General features: G+C 35.7%; 1 protein-coding gene across 6 annotated transcripts in view; it reads left to right on the top strand.

The window, feature by feature from the left end:
* The window catches only part of APBB2 (amyloid beta precursor protein binding family B member 2), a 374634-nt gene that overhangs the window by 150402 nt on the left and 198589 nt on the right, over positions 1–25643 (top strand). For 5 of the 6 annotated variants that reach the window (XM_051964457.1, XM_051964460.1, XM_051964461.1 and 2 more), the window contains one exon: positions 15004–15072. The exons of the other annotated variant lie outside the window; for it this stretch is intronic. In XM_051964457.1, the coding sequence (XP_051820417.1) occupies positions 15054–15072 (19 nt within the window). In that variant the 5' untranslated portion in view covers positions 15004–15053. The remainder of the gene's footprint in view (positions 1–15003; positions 15073–25643) is intronic. 6 annotated transcript variants of the gene reach the window in all.

Below are 25643 nucleotides of genomic sequence, written 5' to 3'. Positions count from 1 at the left end.
GAGTGACTTGTCCCCTACATCTCCTTGAAAGTCTGTACGTAGAAGATAGATATGGTGATGGGTTGAAATTCATTCTCATGCTCTGCCAGCCGGTGGAGATGGATAGTACTTAGAAAGGCTTTCCATTTTTTTTTTTCCTGTGGGTTAGGATTTCAAAGTACTTGTAGTAGGAGACAGCAAAGAGTTGCTGAGTAGCACTTTCATACTAAATACTATGTACAGGGTGCAGAAGTAGTCTAAAATAGGGTCCCTTTACACAAGTAATTTACAGTCTTCCTATTGGGGGGATAGGACTAGCAGGCATTAAATATCAGTGAACACTGAGACGTTCTATAATTAGTCACTGAATTATATAATAGAACAAATGAGAAATAGGTAGCTAGAGAGTTTTGTAGAGCTTACTTGGTAAGGGTAGGAAAGCATATGATCGGGGAATTGTGAGCAGAGACATGGCTAACAGTGAAGAAGAGACTTTTATCGAAGCAACAGGAGGCTGGCGTGGAGAATGAAAATGCATTGTGATGAGAGGCAGACTCCAGAAACATCTAATAAAAACTTGGATATTGGGGTGTTGTTAATCTTGGGGAAAAGTGACACGAGAATAGATTTACCGTGGAAAGTAAGGGGAGAAGGTATTAAATGGCCAATCAGATATATACTGTGCTGGGTCAGGTGGTCCAAGTGGATATGATCCAGTCCCTGTGCTGGGAATAGATACTAATTATCCCAAGGAAATGAGGCAAGAAGGGAGGTCAGTCCAGAAGCTGACAAGCTTCTGTCCTGTCTGGTGTTGTCCAGCTATATATACCTGGTATTGAAATGACAAGGATCTGACCTCAGACCCACTGAAGTCTTCCCTACCTCCTTGGGCTATGAGTCAAGGAGATGAAGCAATAAGGTTCCTCTCCTGCTGTCTAGTCATATTCCTAGTTTATACTTGGGCACAGAGGAGAAAGTGATAGTAGATGTTTTAAAAATGTAATTATGGGCAGAGAGTTTCAGCTTTTATAATAAAAAACATCCCAAGTTAATTGATGTGGGGAACTGCTCTTTGCTTGCAAGGACAGCGTACACCATTACCTAAGCTAGCATGATAGAGTTTTAGAGCACGGATATAAAAATGGCGATAATCTTCATTCTCTGCAGGGTTTGACACTTTAATGTACACTTCTATCTGGAATCACTTCTTAAAGTATATAAAAACAGCTTCTGGGAAGTTTTAGGATAGCCTGTGAAAAGAATATCTAACTTGTACCAAACGATTTTCATAAATGAAGGCAATGAGTTGTGGACTTGAAGTTTAATCCTTAGTATAAATGAAGTCGTTCGTGCGCCTTCGTTGGAAAAAAGTGCGGGTGAACTGTACTTCATGGACAGTATCTTCCTCATTGCCATTTTTATGGTAGCCTTAGTCAGGTTACCGATGAAGTAGATTGTGTTTATTTACGGCTTCATAGGAAGCCAGAGTATTACTGGCAGGAGATAACGTAAATAGCCTGGGATCTTGAAAATGTAAAAGTTCAAAGGTCTTTATTCGATTTGAGGATAATAATAACACTAAATTTTCTGATTCCAAATTGTTTATGGCCAAATTCTAAGCTTCTAATTTTAGAAAACTTTGTGTTCCCTTCTACGGTTTGAGAGTCAGAGGACATCAATATTAAGAATTGGAAAGGGGCTTTGAGGGTCCAATCCCATTATTTTTGCAGATGCGACAATTGATGGTCTTGAGAATGAACCTGATTTGAACTGAATCTGATTTCTTATTCAGTGACTTTTCCAGCACTGTGCTATTCTGTTTCCTGGGCTGTTCTGTAAATTAGAGATCAGAATGAGGATTTGGAGTTGGATAAGAAGTTTCAGTCTCTGTCCACTGGACTGACCCAGTTTCATGATCAATAAATGACCTCATGTCCTTCATTGAATCCACAGAAACATGATGTTTGGAGATAAATATTGTAAAGGGGGATGTTGTGCCTCAGAAACAGTATTTGGGATGAGGGTATTGCAGGGGAGTGGTGATAGTGGATTGTCCTGACCCTCCATCGAACTGAGTTGATGTGATTGGGAAATGTTGGATGTAAATTGGAAGGTGATAGGGGAATAAGCACACTTTAAAAACATGGCTTCCTCTGAGTACCTCAGTGAAAAAGATATGGTAGAAGACGCTTCAGTCAGAGGGAGCAGTATAAGTAGGAGGAGGAGAAGCAGTGGGAGTGTTAACATTGACAATGGTCAGCCCAGTTTGTGAAAAACATAATATATTTAAGGGCAATAATAGGATGGTCTCATATGGAGGAGGATCCTGAATGCCCAGATGAGACATTTTGATCAAAATTTGATAGTCAGTGAGGAACCGTTGTTCCACATGGTCACAGGTATTTTGTGGGGGAGGATGTGATTGAAACTGCACGTTAGGAAATTTAATCTGGCAGTAGTGTAAGAATATTTTGGAGTAGAGAGCAAGCGTGACGTGGAGACCAAATAAGCTTTGGTAATAGCCTTGGCTCAGGTACTCAGTTCCAGATCCTCATGAGTGAGAATAGGAAGAAGGGGAAAAGAGATGGACAAGAGAAACATTTGCAAGGATAAATTGACAATTAATCCAATTAACATTAATATTAATCTGCCTCCCTCATTCTACTCCTTGTTAGCTTTAAGGGCTGTGACTTTTTTGGAGGGGGGAAAAGTTACCTTTCTTTGTATCCCCAATGCTTACCTCAATGGCTGGTACATAGTATATGAATGTTTGTGGCAGATCAGTGGATAGAGCACTGGGCCTGGAGTCTTAGGAATAACCGAGTTCAAACCCAACCTAACTGTGTGACCTTGAACAAGTCACTTAACCTCTGATTGGCGATAAAGGATCCACTGGAGAAGGAAATGGCAAACCAATCCAGTGTCTTTAAGAAAACTCCATGGAGAGTTGGATCACCTGGTCATGGGGTACCAATTAGAGAGTTGTCAAAGACAGTCCTGATTTTTTTGATCTTGGTTGGATGGATAACTCCAGGGAAGGGCTGATTTGCTGGGTGAGTGGACTCCCTGACATCTATCTGAGCCTATCGTGGGCTCCATTTTAAAATGCTCTGGATTATGCATCCAGGGAGAGGACCACAGAGACTGACTGGATCACAATATAGTATTTTCACATTTTGTTGTTTTTTTGTTTGCTTGCTTTTTTCATTCTCCTTTTTCCCCTTTTGATCTGATTTTTCTTGTGCAGCATGATAAATGTGGAAATATGTTTAGAGGAATTGCATGTGTTTAACCCATATTGGATTACTTTCTGTCTAGGGAAGGGAGAAGAATTTGGAAGACAAGATTTTGCAAGGATGAATGTTGAAAACTATCTTTGCATGTATTGCATGAAAAAAAAAAAACCCTTAGAATTATAAATCCAGAAAGGATCCGTCCTTTCTGTCCAATTCTCTCATTTTACAGATGGAGAAACTAAGGCCTAGGGATTGTGATATAATTCAGACAGGCAAGCATAGGCACAAATCCCTATTAAGCACTAAAGTACCAGGCTCTGTACTGAGCCCTGAGGATACAAATGCAAGATTAAAAGCCCCTACCTTCAAGGATTTTAGATTTTAATAGAGCACGATGTCACATAATTGGGAGCTGAAAGGAGAGGGGTGAGCAAGGAAAGGGTAGAGAGTTTTGTCAAAGAGAGAAGGTGTATAGGAGAGCTTCAGAATGAGAAAGCCCAAGCACTGAGGGCTCATTGTGAAATCTGGAGAGCCAGAAACACACCTGGGAGGGGAATGAAGCTTGTCCTGGGCTGAGATCATCCTGGTAATAAGTAACAGGGTCTCGCTTTATATTCAGGTCTTCTCCTTCCAGGGTTAGCGCTCTTCCCTGTACAGCCTGCAGCAAAGTGAGTTGAATGCCTTAAGAATCTGTGTTTGAGCCCTGACGGTTTAATAGTTTTATCAGTGACTTCAGTAGATCTATCTTGTGCTTATCAAATTTACAGTTAACACAAAGCTGGCTAACCACATTGGATGGCAGTCTGGATCCAAAAAAGGTTTGACAGACTCTCATGTTGGGTTGAATCCAATAAGACGAAATCTTACAGAGGGAAATATAAAATCTTACTCTTGTGTTAAATGAAAAAATCGGCTCCACAAGTGTAAGATAACAAAAACATAGTATGAGACGTGTGTGTGTGTGTGTGTGTGTGTGTGTGTTTTACATTGTTCTGATACCAGTTTGGGTTGTTGTGGTCAGTTCTGAGTGGGATACTTTAGAAGCACATTGATAAGTGGACAGCATTCAGAGGAGGTGGATCAGATTGGTGGAGAACTCTGAGATCGTGCCATCTGGGAATCACTTGTACAAACCAAGAATGTTCAACCAGTCTTAAGAAAAGCCTTCAAAGATACCTGATTGCCTTTCTTCTCCCTAAGGATGTAAAGTTACCTTGTAAAAGAAAGATTAGATTTTTTTCTAAAATGAAAAGTTTTCTGACAGAGCTAAACTGGAATGAGCTGCCTGGGCAAATAGGGATGACCCTTGATGACTCTCATTAAAGGTTATCAAGCAAAAGGAGGGTTTTCTCATTCAGGGACAGGCTGGGCTGGGGAGCCTCTGAGATTGCTTTCAGCCCAGGTTCCGCCACTTGCATGTGGTCTCAGAGCTCATGAGATAAGAATCAAAATTATCATTGTTGCTGCCATTTAAAAATTCTGGACTTATGAAATACCAGTTAAAACACATATTTTTTACATCCAAAATAGAATAGAAAAAGAAGATTGTGGGACTTCAAATTTTGATCATGTTTAGTTTGAATTTCCTTTTACGCATATAATAAATTCTACATGCAACTTTCATTGCTGATCCATTCATCTTCTTTTCTTCTGGCTTTCCTTCTCTCTGAGCACCCAAAAAACTTTTTTTTAAATATTCTTTTTAAAAAATTTTGACATTGAAATTCTCTCCCATACCTACTGAGAAGGCAAGCAATATATGTGTGAAATCATGCAAAACATTTCCATATTATCCATCCTGCAAAAAAGCAAGAAAATCAAAGAGAGAAAATTATGCTTCATTGTGCTCTCAGAGTTCATCAGTTTTCTCTGGAAGTGGAAAACATTTTTCATCGTGAGTCCTTCTGAACCGTCTTGGATCATTGTCTTGATCAGAGCTAACTAAGACTTTTACACATTAATCAATATTGTTGCGATATTGCTGCTACGGTATATAATGACTTCCCATTTTTGTTCACTTCAATTCTGTATCAGGTCACATTAGTCTTCCCAAGTTTTTCTGAAACCATCCCCCTCATCATCGCTTACAGTACAGTAAGTCGTATTCCATCATATTCATAGGCCACCACATGTTCAGCCATTTCCCAATTGTTGCTCATCCCCTCAATTTCCAAATTTTTGCCACCCCAAAAAGAGCTACTATAACTATTTTTGTTCAAATAGGTCCTTTTCCCTTTTCTTTGGTCTCTTTGGGATACAGATTTAGAAATGGTATTGTTGGGTTAGAAAATATGTACCATTTTCTTCTGAATATTTTAAAAAGATTTCTTTCTCTTTCCCTCTTTTTTTGTTTCTCTTTCTTCTTTCTCTTTTCTTTCTTTTCTCTTTTTCCTCTCTTTCTCTTTCTTCTCACTTTCTCTCCTTTTATTTCTTTTTTCTCTCTTTCTACCCTATAGTCATCCCCCTTTGATCATCCCCAATTGAAAGCCCAAGAAAAACAACCCTGATAATAAACATGCAAGGTCAAAGCTTTATATACCTTGAAACATCACATAAATATATTATTAACACCTAAAAGGTGCCAATATTTAAGCAATTTGGTTTTTCTAGTCCAGAGCTTCTTTGGTGGAATCTTTACTAACTGCTGACTCATTAGAGTTGATAGATTATTGATCTGATCTTACAAGGAGATGTTTTGGGCCAGAACCTGAAACAAGGTACTAAGTAGAACTAATTGATAAAATGCTTGTGTTCACACCTTTACTCATTGGAGTTCACACGTTTGGGAGATTTCAAGGTTTAGTATGAGATGTCCAACCTCCCTTGAAGCTCTTAGGGCCAGAGAGCACTCTGGAAGAAAACCCATAATTCCACTCTCTGATGTATAAGAAGAAAGCAGAGGCCCAATTAGGAGAGTTCAGCTGAATTAGATTGGAGAGGAGCACTCTGGGACAGACACAGAGCACTCTGGGAGATTGAGAGCCAGAAGCCCTCTCTCAGAGGCAAGATCGATCCATTCCATTTTCCACTTGGCTGGCTGGAGGCTGGAGAAAGCAGAGGCAGAAGCAAAGGACAAAGCTGCAAGAGCTCTTAGAACCAAGCAGAGAGAGAGGCCTCTAAGCTAACTGGGCTATTTTGGTAGGAGAAAATAAACGTTTGCATTTTTGTCAGCTGGCTGCATTTGGGTGATTATTACTTTCAACTGAAACTAAGGCTGCCTCCAGAAAACCTCCCCGAGAAAACTGCTCGCTCCCAGAAAGAACCATTCTTATGCTATATTTTAAAAGAAGAAAATCATCACACTTCTTAGTCTTTTTTATGTCATGTTCACTTTTGATGAAGCCTATATAAATATTTTTAAATAAAATATATAGGATTACAGAGAAAACCAGTTACACTGAAATAGTGATCAAATTTTTTTTTAACTTAATGGACCCCAAGTTATGAATCTCTGATTTAGTTTGCATGTTAAATTGTTATTTTTTGTACATATATCGTAAACTGTGCTACCTGTTCTTGTGTGTGTGTGTGTGTGTGTGTGTATTTAAAACAGTGTCAAACTTAGGTCTTGAACAATAGGTAACGCTTAAACATTATCAGAATATCGTAAATGTTAAATTTTTGAAAGCCCTGAGTTTTGATTTACCTGAGTGGTTTTTCTTTACACCTACTCAGTCTTGCTCTTTTTTCAATGCCGAGGCCAAAGAGATAAGTGTTGGAAATAGAGTTTTTTTCCTAATGATCAAAAGGAAGCATTTTTAAAAGCTCATATATAAATAATTAACTCGGTCTTTAAAAAGCATATGTCTTTCATTTTTGTGTGCGTGTTATTTGTTGCTGCTGTTGTAAGACACTTGGGGTTAAGTGACTAGTCCAGGGTCATATAGTGTCAGATTTGAACTCCTGACTGCAGGGCTGATGTTCTAGATGTCCCCCTTTAAAGGGCATCTAAAGGATTCCTTTAAAGAATCCTTAACCTAGGAATTAATGTGTAAGTGAAACTTTCTGAGTCCTTTAGGAGTCAAGGCCAGGCTTTTCTTTCCTACTCTATGTATTCAATTCACAGGTATCCCAATCTGGTAGAACCTCCCAGGCCTTTGGAAAGGCCTTTAAATAAATAAATCGCCCCACAATGAAACGCACAATGTTAGCCAATGATGTAGTAGTCTTCCAATAAACATCATGTACTCAGTGCACTCAAAGCACTTTACTAGATGTCAAGACAGATGCAAACCCTAAATAAGACATCTTCCTCTTCCTCAGGAAGCATCTACTCCAGTGATGGCATAAGACACAAACCCAGATAGCTATAACACAAAATATTGTATGAGCTCATCAGTAAGAAGTATGATTTTTATTATCATATAATTTATTAATTATAAGTAGTTTTATTATTATATAATTTACCATAAGAAGTATTTTATTGATATAATTTATCAATTATAAGAAGTATTTTTATTATTATGTAATTTATTAATTATAAGAAGTATAATTATAATCACCTCCATACCATCATTTTTTACTTCCCTTTTCCCCCCTTCCCATTAATCTTATGTTTTGGGTTATCTAGAGTTTTTATGAGATGGAGTGACCCGAATACTATTTCATTTTAAGATATGAAATATTGGAAGACCTGGTCTGATAATGGACTGTGAATACCATTGAAATATAATAACCAGATTAGCTCTTCTTCTTCTCAGACAATAACCTACTATTGAAATTCAATTATTTAGTATTCTTTTTCTTAGAATAATATTCTTCATCTTCAGCCTGGTGTAGAAGGTTCTCTGAGTTCACAGAGCAAGCTCTGAAAGATATTAAAATTATCCAAAGATTTCTTTATTTCAAAATGAAAGGCCTACTCTGTGTAGTCTGGTGCTCTCTCTGAATTTAGAGAGTTTTGTCACTAAATTTTTGAATGGTGGATGAATCTTTTGGACTCTGCCAAGAACATTTGACTAGTTAGTAGAAGAAGTGCACCACATCAAAAGAGCACCGATCCTGTGATAGTAAGCAAAAAAATGAAAATGAATTTTAAAAATCTGATGGTTTTCATTGTGTTTAATCTATGTAATTAATTGCAAATTAAATATAAGATCCATCATAATCATATATCATTACTGTGTTAAAGCACCCTGAATATAATAAAGTAATTATACTTCGCGCTTATTTCTTAAAAATACATCTTGGCCAGAGGTTTTCCTTTGATACTAAAATGAAAACAGCAATTATTATTAAATGACATTTAATAACTAAATATATGATGCTTGCTAAATAATAAAAGTGATACAAATGAAGTTGGGCTAAAGTATGAAACACTAATTACTTTAAGAAATTGAATTGTTTCAAAAAGAGGTTATTTTATAAACTAGGGACCATTATCAGAGGGAGAAGCTTGTAAAGAATAGTATTGATTATTAAATTGACAAATGCCTCTAACAATTAACCTAGTTCCAAGCTATCATTAAATGACAGGAAAAAATTGTAGCAAATAAACATAAATTATTTTAAGAAATTTTATGGTGAAGAACAGTATTGATTATTAAATTAATAAATGCCTGTAATAATTTGCCAAGTTCCAAGCTATCATTAAATGACAGGAAAAAAATGTGGAAAATTAACATAATGTAAATTGTTTTAAGAAATTGTATGGTGGGGCAGATAGGTGGCACAGTGAATAGAGAGCATCAGCCCTGAAGTCAGGAGGACCTGAGTGCAAATGTGACCTCAGACACTTCATACTTCCTAGTGTCAAGTGTGATCCTGAGCAAGTCTCTTAACACTAATTGCCTCAGCCAAAAAATAAAAATTGTATGGTGAACTTGATTTAACAGCTTTAAGGAGGTTTTATTTCCTTGTAAGAATAATGTAAAATTCAGAGCATTAAACTTAATATTTAATATAAGTTCTTCCATTTTTCTTGGTGACTATGCTTCTTATGTCTGATACATAATGGGCTTTTAACAAATATTTCTTAATAAATTTGAAAATAATTAATTTGGTATGTCCTAAAACAGGCAAGAAAATAAATGGCCAGCCATTTGAATGTCTGTGTCACAGTTCGATTGAATGGTATGATTTCTAATGAATTTTTCAAAGTATTTTTTTAACATCTACTTTTATAATATTATGATTTCCATTTTTCTCTCTTCTTCTTTCTCTCTCCCCTCCCTAGGATGGCTATCCATCTGATATAGGTTGTATACAGACAAGAATATTAAATATATTTCCACATTAGTTGTTGTGAAAGAAGAATTACAACAAAAGGGAAAAATCATGCGAAAGAAAAATAAAAGTAGAAATACAATGCTTCAATCTGCATTCAGACTCCATAATTCTTCCCTGAATGCAGACGGTATTTTCTGTCATGAGGCCTTTTGAATCATCTTACATCATTGTATTGCTGAGAAGAGTTAAGTCTATCATAGTTCGTCATCATACAGTGATGCTGTTACTGTGTACAATGTTCTTCTGGTTCTGCTCACTCCACTCAGTATCAGTTCATGTCAGTCTTTCCAGGTTTTTCTGAAATCTGCCTGCTCATCATTTTTTAGACCACAGTAGTATTCTGCTACATTCATATACCCCAACTTGTTCAGCCATTTCCCAGGTGATGGGCATTCTCTTAATTTCCAGTTCTTTGACACCATAAAAATAGCTGCACTATATATATATATTTTACATATGGATCCTTTTCCATTTTTTATGATCCCTTTGAGGTGCAGACCTAGTAGTGGTATCCAATGAATATTTAGCTACAAAATATTCCAACTTTGAATTACTTTGTCTTTAATTCCTTTGTAATATAATTACATGTTTATTTAAGAAAAAAATAGAATAATAATAATAACAGCCTACATTTACACAGCCACTTATGGAAAGGTTACAGCTTGCATTATTGGAAAGCATATCCATGTCAGCAAAATCACAGATTCATTTGAGTCATGATATATATGGGTAGTATCATCCATTTTACATATGAAGAAATAGAGATTGAGAAGTTAACTCTCCCAAGATAATAGAGGTAATCAATGACAGAAGAGGAATTTGAATCCAGAACTTAGAGATAGCAATTTTAACTTTCTGTTCACTATGCCATATAGTCTAGGGATAGTCAAAGATGCAAAAAACAAAGTTAGAACATACAGTTGAATCTCTCCCATGAAGAATTTTTTAAACACCATTTCCACAAGTTGGCAACCTGTCTGCTTTTGAAGAATATATTTCTGTGCTAGATTCATGGAAACATCATTTGGAAAAATGTTTCTGTCCCAGGAGTAAACCCCTATGACAAGTATATTTTCTGAGTTTTATTCATTTAAATTCAGCATCTGCTGAATGCCAGGTACTTTCACTAGGAGAAGGAAAACAGTTACTGAAAAATCCCCCACCAAAAATCAGCCTGGACCCTGCAGGAGCCTCTCATCCATTTAACTACTGTTAGCTCACTGGGACTATAATGAAAGATCTTGATCATAACATTGAGTTGCATTGTGGGTAAAGAGACTTCAGTTTCCTTGCGTTGTATTCTTCTCCTTTGTTCTATCCTCAAGTACTAATTACTTTTAAATTCCACCATTTGGTCTTTCTTTTGCAGGAAGGCAGCAAAGAAACTTTATGGTGTCATTTCTGGTTTTTCAGATAGGGAGATGAGAGAAGTCGGTCAAAGTCACAAGCCATTTTGTAGCAGAACCAGGAAGAGCTCAAACCCATGTCTGACCAACCCTTTTACTCTTCTGTCTGTGGGGCTATGTTAATCCCTCACCTCCCACCCTGGCTCGTTAGTGTGGTCTGCCAGATCGGTCCATCTTGCCCAGGAAGCAAGTGCCCTCGGAACGGCTCTCTTTCTTGATTTAGATGTTGTCAAATGACCTGTGTCAGTTTTATGGGGAAACTGGAAATCCCTTTTTTAGAAACTCCTACAGTCTGGTTCAGATTAAATCATTTTCCATGGTCAATTTAGCAGATCCTCGCTCTTTAGTTTCCTTTAATTATCTTGTTAAGAAACTAGAGAAGACCATCTGCTTTATGAGGCAGTTCATTTCTTATGTTTTCTCTAATAGATAGATAAGAGGCCCTGTTAAGCAGATTAAGCCTTCATCTCGTTCTTGTTTGTGACCATTTTAGTCGGAGCTGTTGAATGGCTGCTATCAGTATTTCTTTGTCCTGCTGTGGTTCTCAGTAAAACACAAAGACGACGTTCTGTTTAGTTCACGAAGTGTACGTGTGGTAAACTCTTTTTAGAAGTAGTAATCTATCTGGCAGGAGTGAGTATAAGCCTTATAACTGGATCATGTTGTACCCAATGCAAGAACATACAATTGTACCAATTCCCCTGTTCCCTTGGAATAACAAGTGCACATTTTCTGTACCTCTCGCTTTTGTGCACCTAGGGCCAGTATCCTTGTTCGTAGCTGTTTCCTTCATCAACGTGAAGGAATCATCTCTTGGAGCATGTATTTCTATCTTAACAAAAATTATCGAATGGATCCCTGCTTTATTTTGGTCCTGTCTTGTATCTGAATGCATCTTCACGAGAGAATGGGAGCCCCAGAGAAGGGAGATAAGAGACTTCTCAGTATTATCAGATAACATTTATCAAGTATTTGGGTACTGGTAATAAGAAGAACATGAGACACTGGTGATCTAGTCCTTAAGAAACTTACGGTTTAGTTGGGAAAACAAATAAATGAGTGTACAGAGAATATCTGCTAAGTGACTAAATAGGAAGTGCAGTAGTGATTGGAATAGAAGGTATTGTGGCCAGATCCTTGGGGACTCGAGGAAGAGTAAGGACTTCAATGGAGGCCCATGAGGAGAGTATTTTAAGTAGAGGGAGCAAAGGGAACAAATTAAGAGGTATTCTAGAGACTCATGTTAACAACTTTTACATATATACATATACATATATATATGTATATGTATATATATATATGTCTCAGATAGAGGACACATTTTGAATCGAGAAAATCTGGGTTCAAATTCTACCTCTCTTATCTATTAGCTCTGTGAGCTTGTTAGCTTCTAATCTTTTTGAATGTCATCTCAGGTCCTTGTATATCAAAGCAGGGTAATAATACTTTTATTGCTTACTTCACAAATTGTGAGCTTCAAATGAAATAATGTGGAGAAAATGCTTTACCAGTGTTAAAATGTTGTATAAATGTCTCTTATTTTTACTATCTACTCACAATGTCATTGTATTTAATAATAATTTTTAAAATTCTATTACATAGGTAGCACAAGTATATTTTGCATTTTACAGGGAGTCAGAGTTTATTGTCCAGGGATGCTTTCCCCCAAGTCCTGTGAGTCATGTAAGGGGAGAAATACAAAATATTATTGTCAGCACAGAGAGGGGCCAGATTGTGAGTCTCTTAAAGGCTGGATGAAGGAGCTTATTTCTGTAGACAACAGGGAGCCATTGAAAATTCTTGAGCAGATATACCCATTGGGAAGTACTTTGTGCCAAGTGTTATTTTAGGAAGCAATGTGTAGATTGAGTTGGAACAGAGACAGACTGGAAATAGTGAGGCAAATTGGGATGCTGTTTAAAACATTATATCTTTGAGAGAATGAAGGTGGGATTAGACTGGCAGCATAGAAATGAAAACTGTATGTGGAGAAGAGGAAGGAGTCTGTCAGTTTATCTCAATTTTTCAAAGAGTTTTGATTGGTCAGGAGATTTTGATGAAATTTTTGGTGGCCAGTGTCCTATCCACTCGTGAATACACGTAGCTCAGTGCTTGACACATTTTGGTTGCTTTCAGTCTGATTCTGTGACCCTACGTTGTATTTTCTTTTTTCTAGCTCATTTTACAGAAGGAGAAACTGAGGCAAGCAGGGTTAAGTGACTTTCCCAGAGTCTCACAGCTAGTGAATTTCTAAGGCCGTATTTGAACTCAGTAAGGAGAGTCTTCTTGATTCTAGACCAGGACTCTATCCACTATGCCATCTAGGTGCTCTTTCCTGGCACATAGTAGGTGCTTAATAAAAAACTTATTGTCTGGTTAAATGGAGGAGTGCTCTGCTGTGTATAACATCAGCCTCTCCTCATGTAGCTTCATTAGGAGGATGGAGCTGCTTTTCCTGACTTAGAATGTGTGTTTTTTTCCCCTCTTTGTTTTGTTTAGATCTAAATGTCCTCATGTTTTCACATGAATGCTCTCATCTCTAGCCAGATTGGAAGTTTATTTAGCCTTAATAGCATCATCACGGGGCATATCAGCAATATGGATTTTCATTAATAAGCTTTATGAGAACCCGGCTGGAAGGAAGAATAGTTGCTGCCAGATAGTTTGCAATTAAATGCTTTTATATTTTGCTTTAAAATCACGACAGGATTTTTAAAATATTGGGTAGTGGTCCTGCCTTCGAGCTCAGCATTGGGTATCATTACTTGAAAAAAAAAAAAATATGGATACCAGTGTGCCTTACGTGTCAGAAAAGTTGAATTTGAATCACATTCTATGTCCTCCCATAATGTAGAAAATGAGAGAATGTTTTGATTAGGAGTCATAATTTATGGATTACTATGTTTTACTCTAAAAGTCTTTAAACTCAGTTGCAAAAATAGTGATCATATGAATTATTTTATAATTAGGGTTTCTCCAAACACTTTAGATTATATAACATTCTCACTCATTAGGAACAAATTGGGCTAGCCAAATGTATCTCACTTTGTGCCTCTATTTTAGAATGCATAAAACAACAGGAAGAATATTGTCCTTGAGTTAAAATGTGTTTGTGGAACAATCTTGGAAAATATGAGGAAATGAATTTTTATTTTCATCTCATTAAAAGAAAAAACTTTGTAAGAGCTTGAACTTATCAATTAACTCGGTTTCCCATGAGAATTGTACATTTTAAAGAATCATCAGAATTTTGGTATTCTAACCTTTCTAAATTTTCCATACAAACACACTCAGCTCCATGCTCCTCTCTAGCTCTCTGTTCCTCGATAACAGGGACCATTAAAAGGTGAATTTTAAAAAATGACTAAGTTGCTCTAAACATCCATAAAAGGGTATAGAACAAGTGAGGAGGCAGGCCCAGAAATCATCATGGACGAGCAACCCATCGCTGTTAGCTGTTCCTAAGCAGTTTGGAATAAGCCTGTCCTTTTAATTATATCAGAGCAATGAGCCTTGCCCTCCATGTATGAAAATATAATTAAAAATATATTGTGGGTCAATAGACCAGATTGTCAGGCTGTTATCTGAATTGTAAAGTAGGAAACAATGCTCATTAAAAAATTGCCAATTTGGAAAGGCATAGACTAGTTTTGAGAAACATAATCTTTCCAGGTGTTCAGTTTTTGGATTTGAATATAATTGAAGAACTATGCCCAGTGTTTTTACTCTGTTATAATTACTGTGCTAAATGGCATCTTTGTTGTTAACTCTTGCTGGGAAGGGAGGTTGAATGAGGACAGTTCTTTCTAATCTGTTGTTGTGCTCTTAAATTGGATTTTATTTAATTTTTTAAATTTTGCAAACTATCGGGTATAGGAATTTTTTGTCTTAAGATAAAAAACTGGAAACATTAAAAAAAACAAAAATTCTGTTATACAATATAATTTATGTAGAATTGGGAAAGTGTGGTTAGCAGACTTTGGGATAATTTAATTTTTATTTAATATATTTAATATTGACATGCTATGAAGGCTGAAAGAGTATATTTAGAATGCCTAACTATTTTAAGCAAGATTTTTAATGAGATGCTTTTTTTTTCCTTTCATGTTTTTGGTTATTGGGTTTTTAATTTCTTGAATGATCCCTCTTTTCAGATTTCAAATTATAACCCATTTCCTGATCCATTGCTGGCGCCCAGTGATCCATGTCAGAAGTACTTCCAGGTCAGATACCCTTACCCTTTCACGTGTTTCAATGCGGAGAAGCATTTGCCTCTTAAAAATTTATTATCTGACCTTGTTTGTTTCAGCCTTATACTTGTGATTTGAAAATATTTTTTTTTTTCTTTTGGACTATGGCCTTTCCCGGGTAAACTTAGCTAATATACTAATTCATTTCCTCAATTGCTTTAGCACATCAAAAGGAAATGTACAAAACTAGAAAAAGCATTCATACTAAATTGTAATGCTCAAGCATATATTAAATCATAAAAAAAAGCTTAAGCTAAGTAAAACAGAACATGTACAATGATTTCAGAGTTTATTAAATGTTCGGTGAGGCTAGAAGCCACAGATGTTAGTGTAAGTCAGCTTTGATTTTCTAACGTAGCTCTAATAATTATGTGTATTTTGTTGCCTTCAGTCATAAGTTGAGACACTCACTAGTAGGAACTCCCACTTCTTCTTCATGGGGTGCTTTTTATCTAGTTCTTTTGGCAAGTCTTTGAATGCTATAGCACATCCTGTTTGTTAGGTTCTTGGAAAAGACACTGTGAATAGGTTTTTAAATTTTAATTAAGTTTTAGTTGTTGACACTGTTGAATAAAAAAAAAAAAAATCTGATTAAAAAATCACTGAACTGTAATGGTAACCCATTTGGTTCTTTTCCTTTGAGGTAGGTACAGGGATATGTTATTCAGCATGTTTAAAGCCTCAACTAGCTGAGCTTATATCATCAAAGATGCTTAAAGGGAACTATGGTTGGCTTTAAACTACTATGCTAGCACTGACTTTGAAAGCAGGTCAGTTTCATCTTCCCTAGTGATACTTTGACTACTTCATTTCCATTAAAGAAGCCAAAAGACTATATGAGTAATAAACCCCCTACTAGGGTACTTAAGTAACCAACAAAACAGCCTATTTTTTATAGCTGGAGATGAGAAAGGACTTGAAATGATGAACCCAAGATCACAGTTCTAGAGAAAGGATTCAGTCACAGATAACTCTGCTGAGATGATTAGATCATAATATTTCATTGTTTAAAAATAAATTAACAAATTTGGCACAATGAGTGTTTGAGTATTGTGTTCTGAAAGAGATAGAGGGTCTTTAAATGTCAAGAATAATTTTGTGAATTTTAAAAAATGTTTCATTTTCATGATTTAAAAAATTTTTTTCAACATTCATTTTTGTAAGATTTTGAATTCCAAATATTTTCCCTCACCAAGACAACAACAAATCCATTATAGGCTATATTATAAAACTTATGATATATATTTTATTTTTATAAAGTTTTTTATTTTCAAAACATATCCATAGATAGTTTTCAACACTCACCCTTGCAAAACCTTGTGTTCCAGTTTTTTTCTCTCTCCCTTCCTCCTACCCCTGCCCCTAGATGGCAAGTAATTCAGTGTATGTTGAACATGTACAATCCTTAGTTCCACAATTCCATGCTGCACAAGAAAAAAATCAGATCAAAAAGAAAAAAAAAATTTGAGAAAAAACAAAATGCATATGACTGATTTTATATATATATATATATATATATATATATATGATTAAAGCGGAGAAATTGTACCCTAGTAGACATTTGAGGATATATAGGAACAAAATATGGGCCTCTGGTTCAGACGTTTTTTTAAAAGTTTAAAAATAAACTTTATGATATGGACTTATTTTTAGAAATAATTATTGGAAATGATGAAACACAGTCTTTCCTAGAAAGAAACCTGTTAGACCAACCTGAGACTACTGTTGATGGTTTCTGATTCTATAACTTTAATGTATTCATTTCATTTAGCTCTCTCACTCATTGAATCCCCTGATAGCTGTACAAAAGATATTAAAAACAATTATCTAGTGCTATATTCCTGGGTCCCGTTGTTTTACTAGTAATTAGACAGTGCAATTCCTTTTTAAAATTGCCTATCTCATTTGTCAGTATTCCTTTGGAAAATAAAAAAGAGCTAGATCATTTCGATTACCATGGAATTATTCTTTTGCATATCTCGTTAACATGAAAACTTGAACAGACTATGAGAGGATGTTCTTCAGCCTCCATCTTGGCAGATCTTCAAAAATAGGCTGAGTATCCATCTGTCTTGGGTGATTTCAGTGTAGACCTATTTGGAGATAGGAAGACCAAATCTTGAGAAGCCTTCTAGCTCTTTGATTCTAAAACTCTTTGGTTTTTATTATCTCGCTAAAAGGGAAACTACTCTTACTTATGTTGAAAGAAAAGTATGCTATGCGTGTCTGATCACATTGTGTGTATTGCTTTATTTCTGTGCTAACTACATTAAGTATTTCTTACTACATCACTTTTTGTGTTACTATGGCAATGAAGACAGAAGGGTATTATTAGCATGTGGACGAAACTCATTATATACTGTCTTAGCTTTGTTTTTCTCTTTTATACTTGGGAGGGATGGCTGTATATATTATGGTATGTTTCACATTTTTTAAAAAGAGGGGAAAACTTTGAAATGTAGTTATCAGTAGCATTATGTGTATTTATTGAAAGGAATTTTCTGTCGTGCATCCTTCTCAAAGGTGACTCCTTTTACTCAAGGATCCAGTTACACTTTAAGTCAAACCATGTGATTTATGATGGACTTCCCTCATCACATCATAAATATTATTCTTTTCCCACCTAACACCAACATTATAACAAGGCTCCCTTTGTATTTTATGTTTTATTTTATAAGTACAAAATGGTGTCATTTAAAAACACAGACTTGGTAGGTCAAGTCTTCAAGGATTTTTTTTTTTTTTACCAGCATGGGTACCTCCTTCACTGACAGCTCACTACTCTCTGGTGATATAGTGGAAAGTTTTTTGAATATCACTGTGACCAAAGAATTCAAAATCTTGTGACCTACTTTGTGATGAGCCTCTCAATGTGATTTAATTACATTTTTGGATAATAGATCCTTAGCTGCTCCCTGGTCCCAGACTTTAAGACTTTTGACTTCTGATTCAACTGGCATGGTCCAATACCCTGGTGATGCCCCAGAATAATTAGAATTTTAATGAAAATCATCATGATTCTAGGATCAGATCTGGGGGGGACCTTGAAGTCCACCACTCCAACCTTGAGGATGAGGGAAGTGAAGATGTTAAAATCTATCCAGGATCATATAGCTATTATGTCCAGAATCATATAGCTAGCCATAAAGCATCTGAGGCAAAATTTGAACTCAGATTTCCTAACACCAAGCCCAAGGCTAATTCCACTTTGCTAGGTAGAGACTCTTTAATTATGAGAAAATTGAGGTTCACCATATTCACCATGATTTCCTCCTAGTAAATTAGGACTTCCTGTTATCATAGAGTTCCATTTGATGATGATAACAGGGTTCATGGATCCCGACTTACAGTTTAGAGGGTAACATACAAGATAAATGAGAAAAATCTGATTTGTTTCTTTCTGTGGCAACTAAAGCCTTGATTCATTAGCCAGGAGAGTAGAAGCCACTGCTAGGTCTCCCTTACTTATATAAGGTTTATCATGGGAGAGAGACCAGGAAGAGTAACTGGCAGAACGTCTACCTAGCTTCATCCCATACTTGTAGGTATGTTAGCTATAAAGGACTAAGCTTTTTATATATAAGCTTTTTACATACACACATACATATTTTCTTTTTATTGTATTCATCTTAAAAGATTATCCATCCATTCCAATGATAATGCTTTTTTTTTTCCACAAAATTTTAGGAGCTCCTCATTTGGGATTGCTTTTGGACCTATTTTGAGCCACACAATCAGTCATTAAACATTATGCACTTAGTGTATATCAAGCACTGCTCTATGACCTGGTGATATAAAGAAAAAGCAAGACAATCTCAAAGAGTTTAGATGAGAAAATTAATCTTAATTCCCTTTGGTCTATTGCCTTAGTAATGACATTGTAAGGTCAGAGGAATATATATACCAGGTAGTAACTTTTTCAGCATATTTCAGATTGTCTTCTAGAATGGTTTGCTAAGAGTTCATAAATGTTCCTGTTTCCTCCGCAGCTTTTCATTCCTACCCTTCTGTGTGGAAGTTTATATAATTCTTTCTTTCTTGGAAGTAAAATAATTTGGCCAAATAAAGAAAAGTTTTCTATCCATGCTGCATTTTTATTAGCCCCCTTATTGCAGACCTTATTCTGATATTTTTTTGGGGGTGGGATTTTTTTTCTCATTTTTCCAAAAATTAAGTCCATTTCAGTATTGAAGAATGGCAAAAGAAAGGAACTGCGGGACTTCCAAAGTAGTTATGTACATATTTTGACCTCTGGCTACATTATTGCTGTATCTAATCTACAAAGAATATTATTTTGAAGTTGGATATTTTGTTATGATAAACAAGGCAACAAAAACAAAAGTAGTATTAGAGATAAATCTCCTATATGATCAATATTAAAAGGCCCAACCAAGGTAGCCAAAGTGGAATAAAAGGATGTCGAGAGGAGGATGCCGAAATAACCTACATCATTTAATTCTGGAGAGTGCCAAAAGATAGAAGAGATGTTGTGCTCCCTCCTGACCACAGAAATTCTTTTATTTTAATCCCATTGTAGCCTTTGGTCTCTGACTGAAGCTATTGCTATGATCTTTTTCTTTTCTTTCTTCTTAATTTTCATCAATATTGTTAATTACTATTTCCCACTATATGCTTCTTCCCTTCTTCCTCTCCCAGAGAGCATCTCCTATAACAAAGAATAAAAAGAGGAAGAAAAAAAAATACTATAGGAAAACTAACCATCAGATTAGCCAAGTCTGACATTGTATGTAGTATTCCACATCCCTTGTCCCCAACCACTGTGAAGAAGGAAGGGAGTTATAGTCTTGTTTGTTTTGGGTCAAGTTGCATCATAATAATCTCAGCATTCAGTTTCAATTGTTTAAAAGTTATCCTTTTCATATACATTGTTGTTGTCATTCTATATGGTGTTTTCCTGATTCTGATTACTTCACTTGGGATCAGTTTGTATCTTTATTTCTTGTATTCATCATACTCATCCTTCCACTTTTTTTGTTTGTCTTTTGGGAGGCATTTGGGAGTAAGCTTGGGTTTATCCAGCTAGTAAATGTTTGAGACTGGATTTGAAATTCAAGTCCTCCTGACCTAAGGCTGCTGCTTTATCTAGTGTATCACCTAATTATCTATCCTTGCATAGTAACCTTACATTACATTCATGTACCACGATTTGTTTAGGCATTTGACATTCATTTGTTTTCTTTCTAGGGTATGGGGATTTTTTCCTACTTCATAACACATTAAGAATTTTCTACTGTTTAAACTATATAATGATTTTTTTTTTTTTTGCTATTTAAAAATGCTTTGGGAATTTTCTACTGTTTAAAACTGTATAGTAGTTTTATAGTATTTTTCAAATGGAGAGGGTGTGACCACTTGGCATTTGCTTTCCTGAGTAATGTCAGGAAACCAGACACATTTCACCTCTCCTTCCTAAGAGGAAAAACTTTAATTCACTTTACTTCCTTAAGACTGTGAGAGCTAGTTTCTAACTCATCATTCCCAAGACTTCATACAACAATAAGGCTCTTAACTTTTTTTTAAGGGAAATTAAATTGCTTAGCAAAAACAAAGAAAACATAAGACTTTTGAATAGGTGGAACTCTGCAAAATACAATTCAACCATTAACCCGACTAACCCAAATGTGTGTTGGGATCACACTACTTTTTTTAATTGGAAGTTTTTCCATATCTTTATTTTTTTCTTTTTAAGTTTTAAACCTGTATTTTTGTAAGATTTTTGAGTTCCAAATTTTTCTCCTTCTTTCACTTTCCTCCCCTCTTCCCCAAGACAGCAATCAATGTGATAATGAATAATCATTTAAATCATATTATTCAGATTGTGAAAGAAAAATCATAACAAAAGGAAAAACCACAAGAAAGAGAAAAACAAAAAAAAAAGTGAAAATACCATGTCTGCTTCAGTCTACATTCAGATTTCATAGTTCGTTCTTTCTTTGGATGTGGATGGCATTTTCTATCCCAAGTCTATTGAAGTTGTCTTGGATCACTGCATTGCTAAGGGTTAAGTCTATCATAGCTGATCATCACGACTGTTGCTGTTAATGTGTACAATGTTCACCTGGTTCTGCTCATTTCATTCCATATCAGTTCATCTAAATATTTTCAGTTTTTTTCTGAAATCCACTTGCTCATCATTTCTCGTCCAACAATAATTACTATTCCCATACCATAGCTAGTTTGGTCATTCCCCAATTGATGGGCAAAAGATCACAATTCTGGGGGAAAAGTTAAGAGCTAAGTCTTTTAAAGAGATGGGTTTTTCAATTTTAAAGAAAAGGGAGTGAGACTAGCAAAGGGAAACTGAGAAGAATTTGGTAGTGATGGTGATTCATGTACAGGAGAGGTTCAAGCTGCTAGGTCACTTGGTTATGTTTCAATATGCCAGTTTAGTCTGCATGTGACAGATTGGTATTAGAAGACCTGGGATAATTTTGTGGTGTTCAGGGTGATTTTTTTCCCTTTTTACTCAAAATTATTCCTGTTCCATGGTTTCAACTTAGAATCATTCCATATTCTTTATTTCTTTTTTTGTTTGTTTGTTGTATTTAGAGCTAAATCTGACTTTGGAGCTCTTTTAATACTATAAAATCATTCTTATGATCACCCCAGTATTTGTACAACTCAGGCTAAAGACTCCACTGGTGTAGCCAAAGACCCAAGTCCACAACATTGTTAAGTGACTGGAAACTAAAAAGATGAGAAAAGTAACAAATCTTCATGTTGCCAAGTTACTAATATTAATACTTTGTCCAAAGTAGAGAGGACACTGAACATAAGCCTGTGCTGATTATCAGCCAATTCAAATTTTTTAAAGATGATATGTACAAAATAACGAAGCAAAGGCAGATAATTTGAGGATTAATTAAAAAAAAAAAATGACATGGCCCTCTAAGAATTTTGTGATGTACTCAAGCTTAAAAATGAGCCAAGGGTCAGGAAGAGTGTTGTGAACCAAAAAAGTGTTGTTGTTGTGTACATTGGTGAAATGAGTAAGATTATAGAAGGGATGGGACTGCTGCTCAGAGTTAGCTGATGACCAGTGAACACAAATGACTGAGAGAAGGCGAAACTATTTAACTCTTACCCCTCCTTTCCCCTTTTCTCTCCCCAGTATTCTCTGCCAAGGAAAGTTGCATTTGGACTAGAAAGGGCAGGATTTTTTTTTTTTTTAATGATTAATAAAGAGTGGAAACATTAGGTAGAGATGCGAACCCAAGAGACCAGAAGGAGTATATGCCAGTATTTTACCTCCTTTTTCAAAACTCTTTTTCCAGTATGATTCCCCTTTCCACCTCTAGTTTCTTTTTCATATTGTCATAATAAAATCAAATTATACTTGCATTTTCTGTGTACCCATAACCGAAATATAGTTCTCAAAAGTTCTTTTCTTTTTACCTTTTTATGTTAGGACTATATTCCAGAATTTTGAAAGAGGATATGATCTCTAGATTACTGTCAGAGATCTTTTATCAGAAATTAAAGGTGCCCTGCACAGCTGGAGGAAAAGGTGATGAGTTTTTAGAAAATCTTCTGATCCTCTTAGAAAAATGAAGAGATTCTGTATTATCTAAAGGCTCAACTACCATTTCTGGGATTGTTTTTGACTATATTGTCAATAGGAGAACAGTTATTGAAAATCTTGTACATGGAGGCCCAGCGTGGCTTTGTTTAAAACAGATCATGCTAGACTATCTTCGCTCCTTTCTTGGCAGAGATCTGTGACAAAGATTACTTTTATGGGGAAAACATTTGAAATTTGTGACCTCAGCTGCAGTCCAGTTGAGTGGATTTGTAACTGTTTGAATCATAATCATGAAAGAGTAATTATGGATGTGATCCTGGAAGTGTGTCTCTAGTGGACTGCCCCAGACATCTACCTAGGTAATTTAAACTTTTTTGACAATTGCTCTGGAAAAAAGTCATTGATGGCATACTTATCAAATCTTCAGAGGATTCAAATTTAGGAAGGACATCTGACACATGTTAGGCAAAGTCAGGTTAAAAAACAGCTTGACAGGGGTAATAAGATGAAATTTAATAAGGCTAAGTATAAAGTCTTACATTTGGTTTCACAAAAAAAAAAAAAAATCAACATCACAAGCACAAGATGGGCAGAGTATGGCCAGATGGCAGTTCATCTTTAAAGAGTTGGAGATTTAATGAACATGAAAGCACCATATGATTCAGTAGTATGACACAGCAGCCTAAAATAGCTAATATGATCTTAGACTGCACAGTATTCAGTATGAAGGAGCCAGAAGTGCCAGTGGGCACTGTCCCATTTAGACCATAAATGGAGGACTGTGCAGAGTTCTGGATGTCCCACTTTAGGAGAGAGGTTGATACATAGAGCAGCGAGGATGGGGAAAGTGCCTTGGAATCATTTCATATATGTATCAGCTGAAGGCATTGAGGGTTTTGGCTTGGCTTAGTACAGACTATCAGGATTGAATTTATTCTGTTTGCTTCCATAGGAGAAATGGGTGAAAATGTTAGAGAGAGATTTAAACTTGATAAAAGGGGAAATTTTCTAATAATTATATAATATATATCATAATATATTAAATTATTATATAATATTGACAACACATTATGATATTTATTAAATATATCAACATATATTAAATATGTAAATATTTAATATAATTTTATAGTTATAAATTATATTTATATAAATAAATATAATAAATATATTAATATATCTGTATAATTATTATACAATTATATAAATTTTATTAACATGGAGTGGGCTGCTTCCTAATGTGGTGGGGTTTCTTTCTCTCAACTCAGACACTGCCCTTCTTCAGGCCCTTACTTACTTTCTCTCTGGCAAATTGTTCTGGTAGCTTACTAATGATTTCCCTGCCAGAATTGTCTTCTCCTTCTAATCTCACTCAGTCGGAAGCATTTATGAAGTGCTTACTGTGTGCTCAGCACACCCTCCATTCAGGCCCCCAAATGATTTTCCTTTAGCAAAGATCAGCTCTTGTCATTCTCCTTTTAACTTTTGTAGCTCCTGGCATTCTTCTATAGCCTGTTCCCTTTCAGTCTTTCTAGGCATCTTGGACTTTTTGTCCATCCCCTCATTCCCTGATCCACCTTTGCATTTCTCACCCACAATACTCTCTGTACCTTTGTTCTGATGGTCTCCCATGCCTGGATCATCCTTTGTTTGCCTCCATTTTAGTTTCCCTGGCTTTCTTCAAAGTCAACATGTGTGAGAGGCTTTTCTAGGCCCCTTCTCCTCCAGCGTCCTCTTTGAAATTATGTCCTACTAATTCTCCTTATATCTTTTATATATGTGTGTGTGTGTATATAACTTTATATTTATATGTGTGTATATATGTATATAAATATATATTTTTTTATATCTGTGTGTGTGTATATGTATAATTTACATGTTGTCTCCCAGATGTAATGGGAGCTCCTTGAGGAATGTTTTGGCATTTCTTTGTACCTCGGGGCTTAGCACAGTGCTTGGGTCTTAGTAATGCTTGATGAGTGATTGATTCCTCATTAGAGACTTCAAAGAAAGGCTGGATAATCACTTCTCATGCATTGGCTAGTTGTGGTATGAGACATAAGAACTTGCTTCTGAATTTCTATCTCTTTTTTAAGATTGTGAGACTATATTTACAAAACCAATATAAACCCTGAGCTAAGTCTGATGAACTAAGTTGGAACAAGCTCACAAAATTAGACTTCTTTTTTGCTCCGATTTGTACCCAGTTGTTCCTTCTATCAGTTTAGATCCCAGTTCCTCCATGCCTTCTTTTGTTGTATTCATCCTCCCAAGAGAACCCATTCTACACACTAGATGATCTTTTTTGGTCCTGTGTTATCTGTAATTGTTATCTGTAATTGTGGCAATATTGCTATTATTAAAATATATAAGGCAATTTCACAATCATCAAGAATTTATTAGATGATTATTATGTATCAGGTATATCATGCTGAGATATGCTAGAGATATGAAGCAAAAATTTAATAGCTCTGCTAGTAAAAACTGTATATTCTGTTGTACAGGATAGCATGTCCAGACAGAAGTACTCACCAAACAAACACAAAATAAAGATGAGGTACTGTAGAAAATGAGGGTTCGAGTAGTTGACGGCAAGGAGGGAAGAGGTTCAGAATGGACTTTATATGCCAAATGATACTTCCAGATGAACCTTGAAGGAAATAAGTGATTTTACCAGGCTATATGTGAGCAGGAGAGTGTGCTCTAGGTATGGCGAATGTTGTGGAATTGGGGAGTTTAAACATTTCATCTCACTTTAGAGTCTTCTTGATTGATGTAGCCCCAATAACTGTCTCACTACTGAGCTGCTGACACCGTCCTAAGTGATAAAAGTCATTATCTTTTCCAAAGATATATGGAGTGTTTAAAAAAAAAAAAGGAGGAATTAAGGTCATGAGAAATGGTTGAAAGGGATAAAATTGAATCTTAGGATTTACCTTGCTGCAGGCAAGAAAAAAGAAACAACACAACAATATGTTTTAATAATTTTTCCATCTGAGGG

Source organism: Antechinus flavipes, chromosome 6 (assembly GCF_016432865.1).
Source record: "Antechinus flavipes isolate AdamAnt ecotype Samford, QLD, Australia chromosome 6, AdamAnt_v2, whole genome shotgun sequence".
In the NCBI taxonomy this organism is placed as follows: Eukaryota; Metazoa; Chordata; class Mammalia; order Dasyuromorphia; family Dasyuridae; genus Antechinus; species Antechinus flavipes.
Note: the sequence above shows the minus strand (reverse complement) of the source record. Positions and strands in the feature narration are given on the sequence as shown.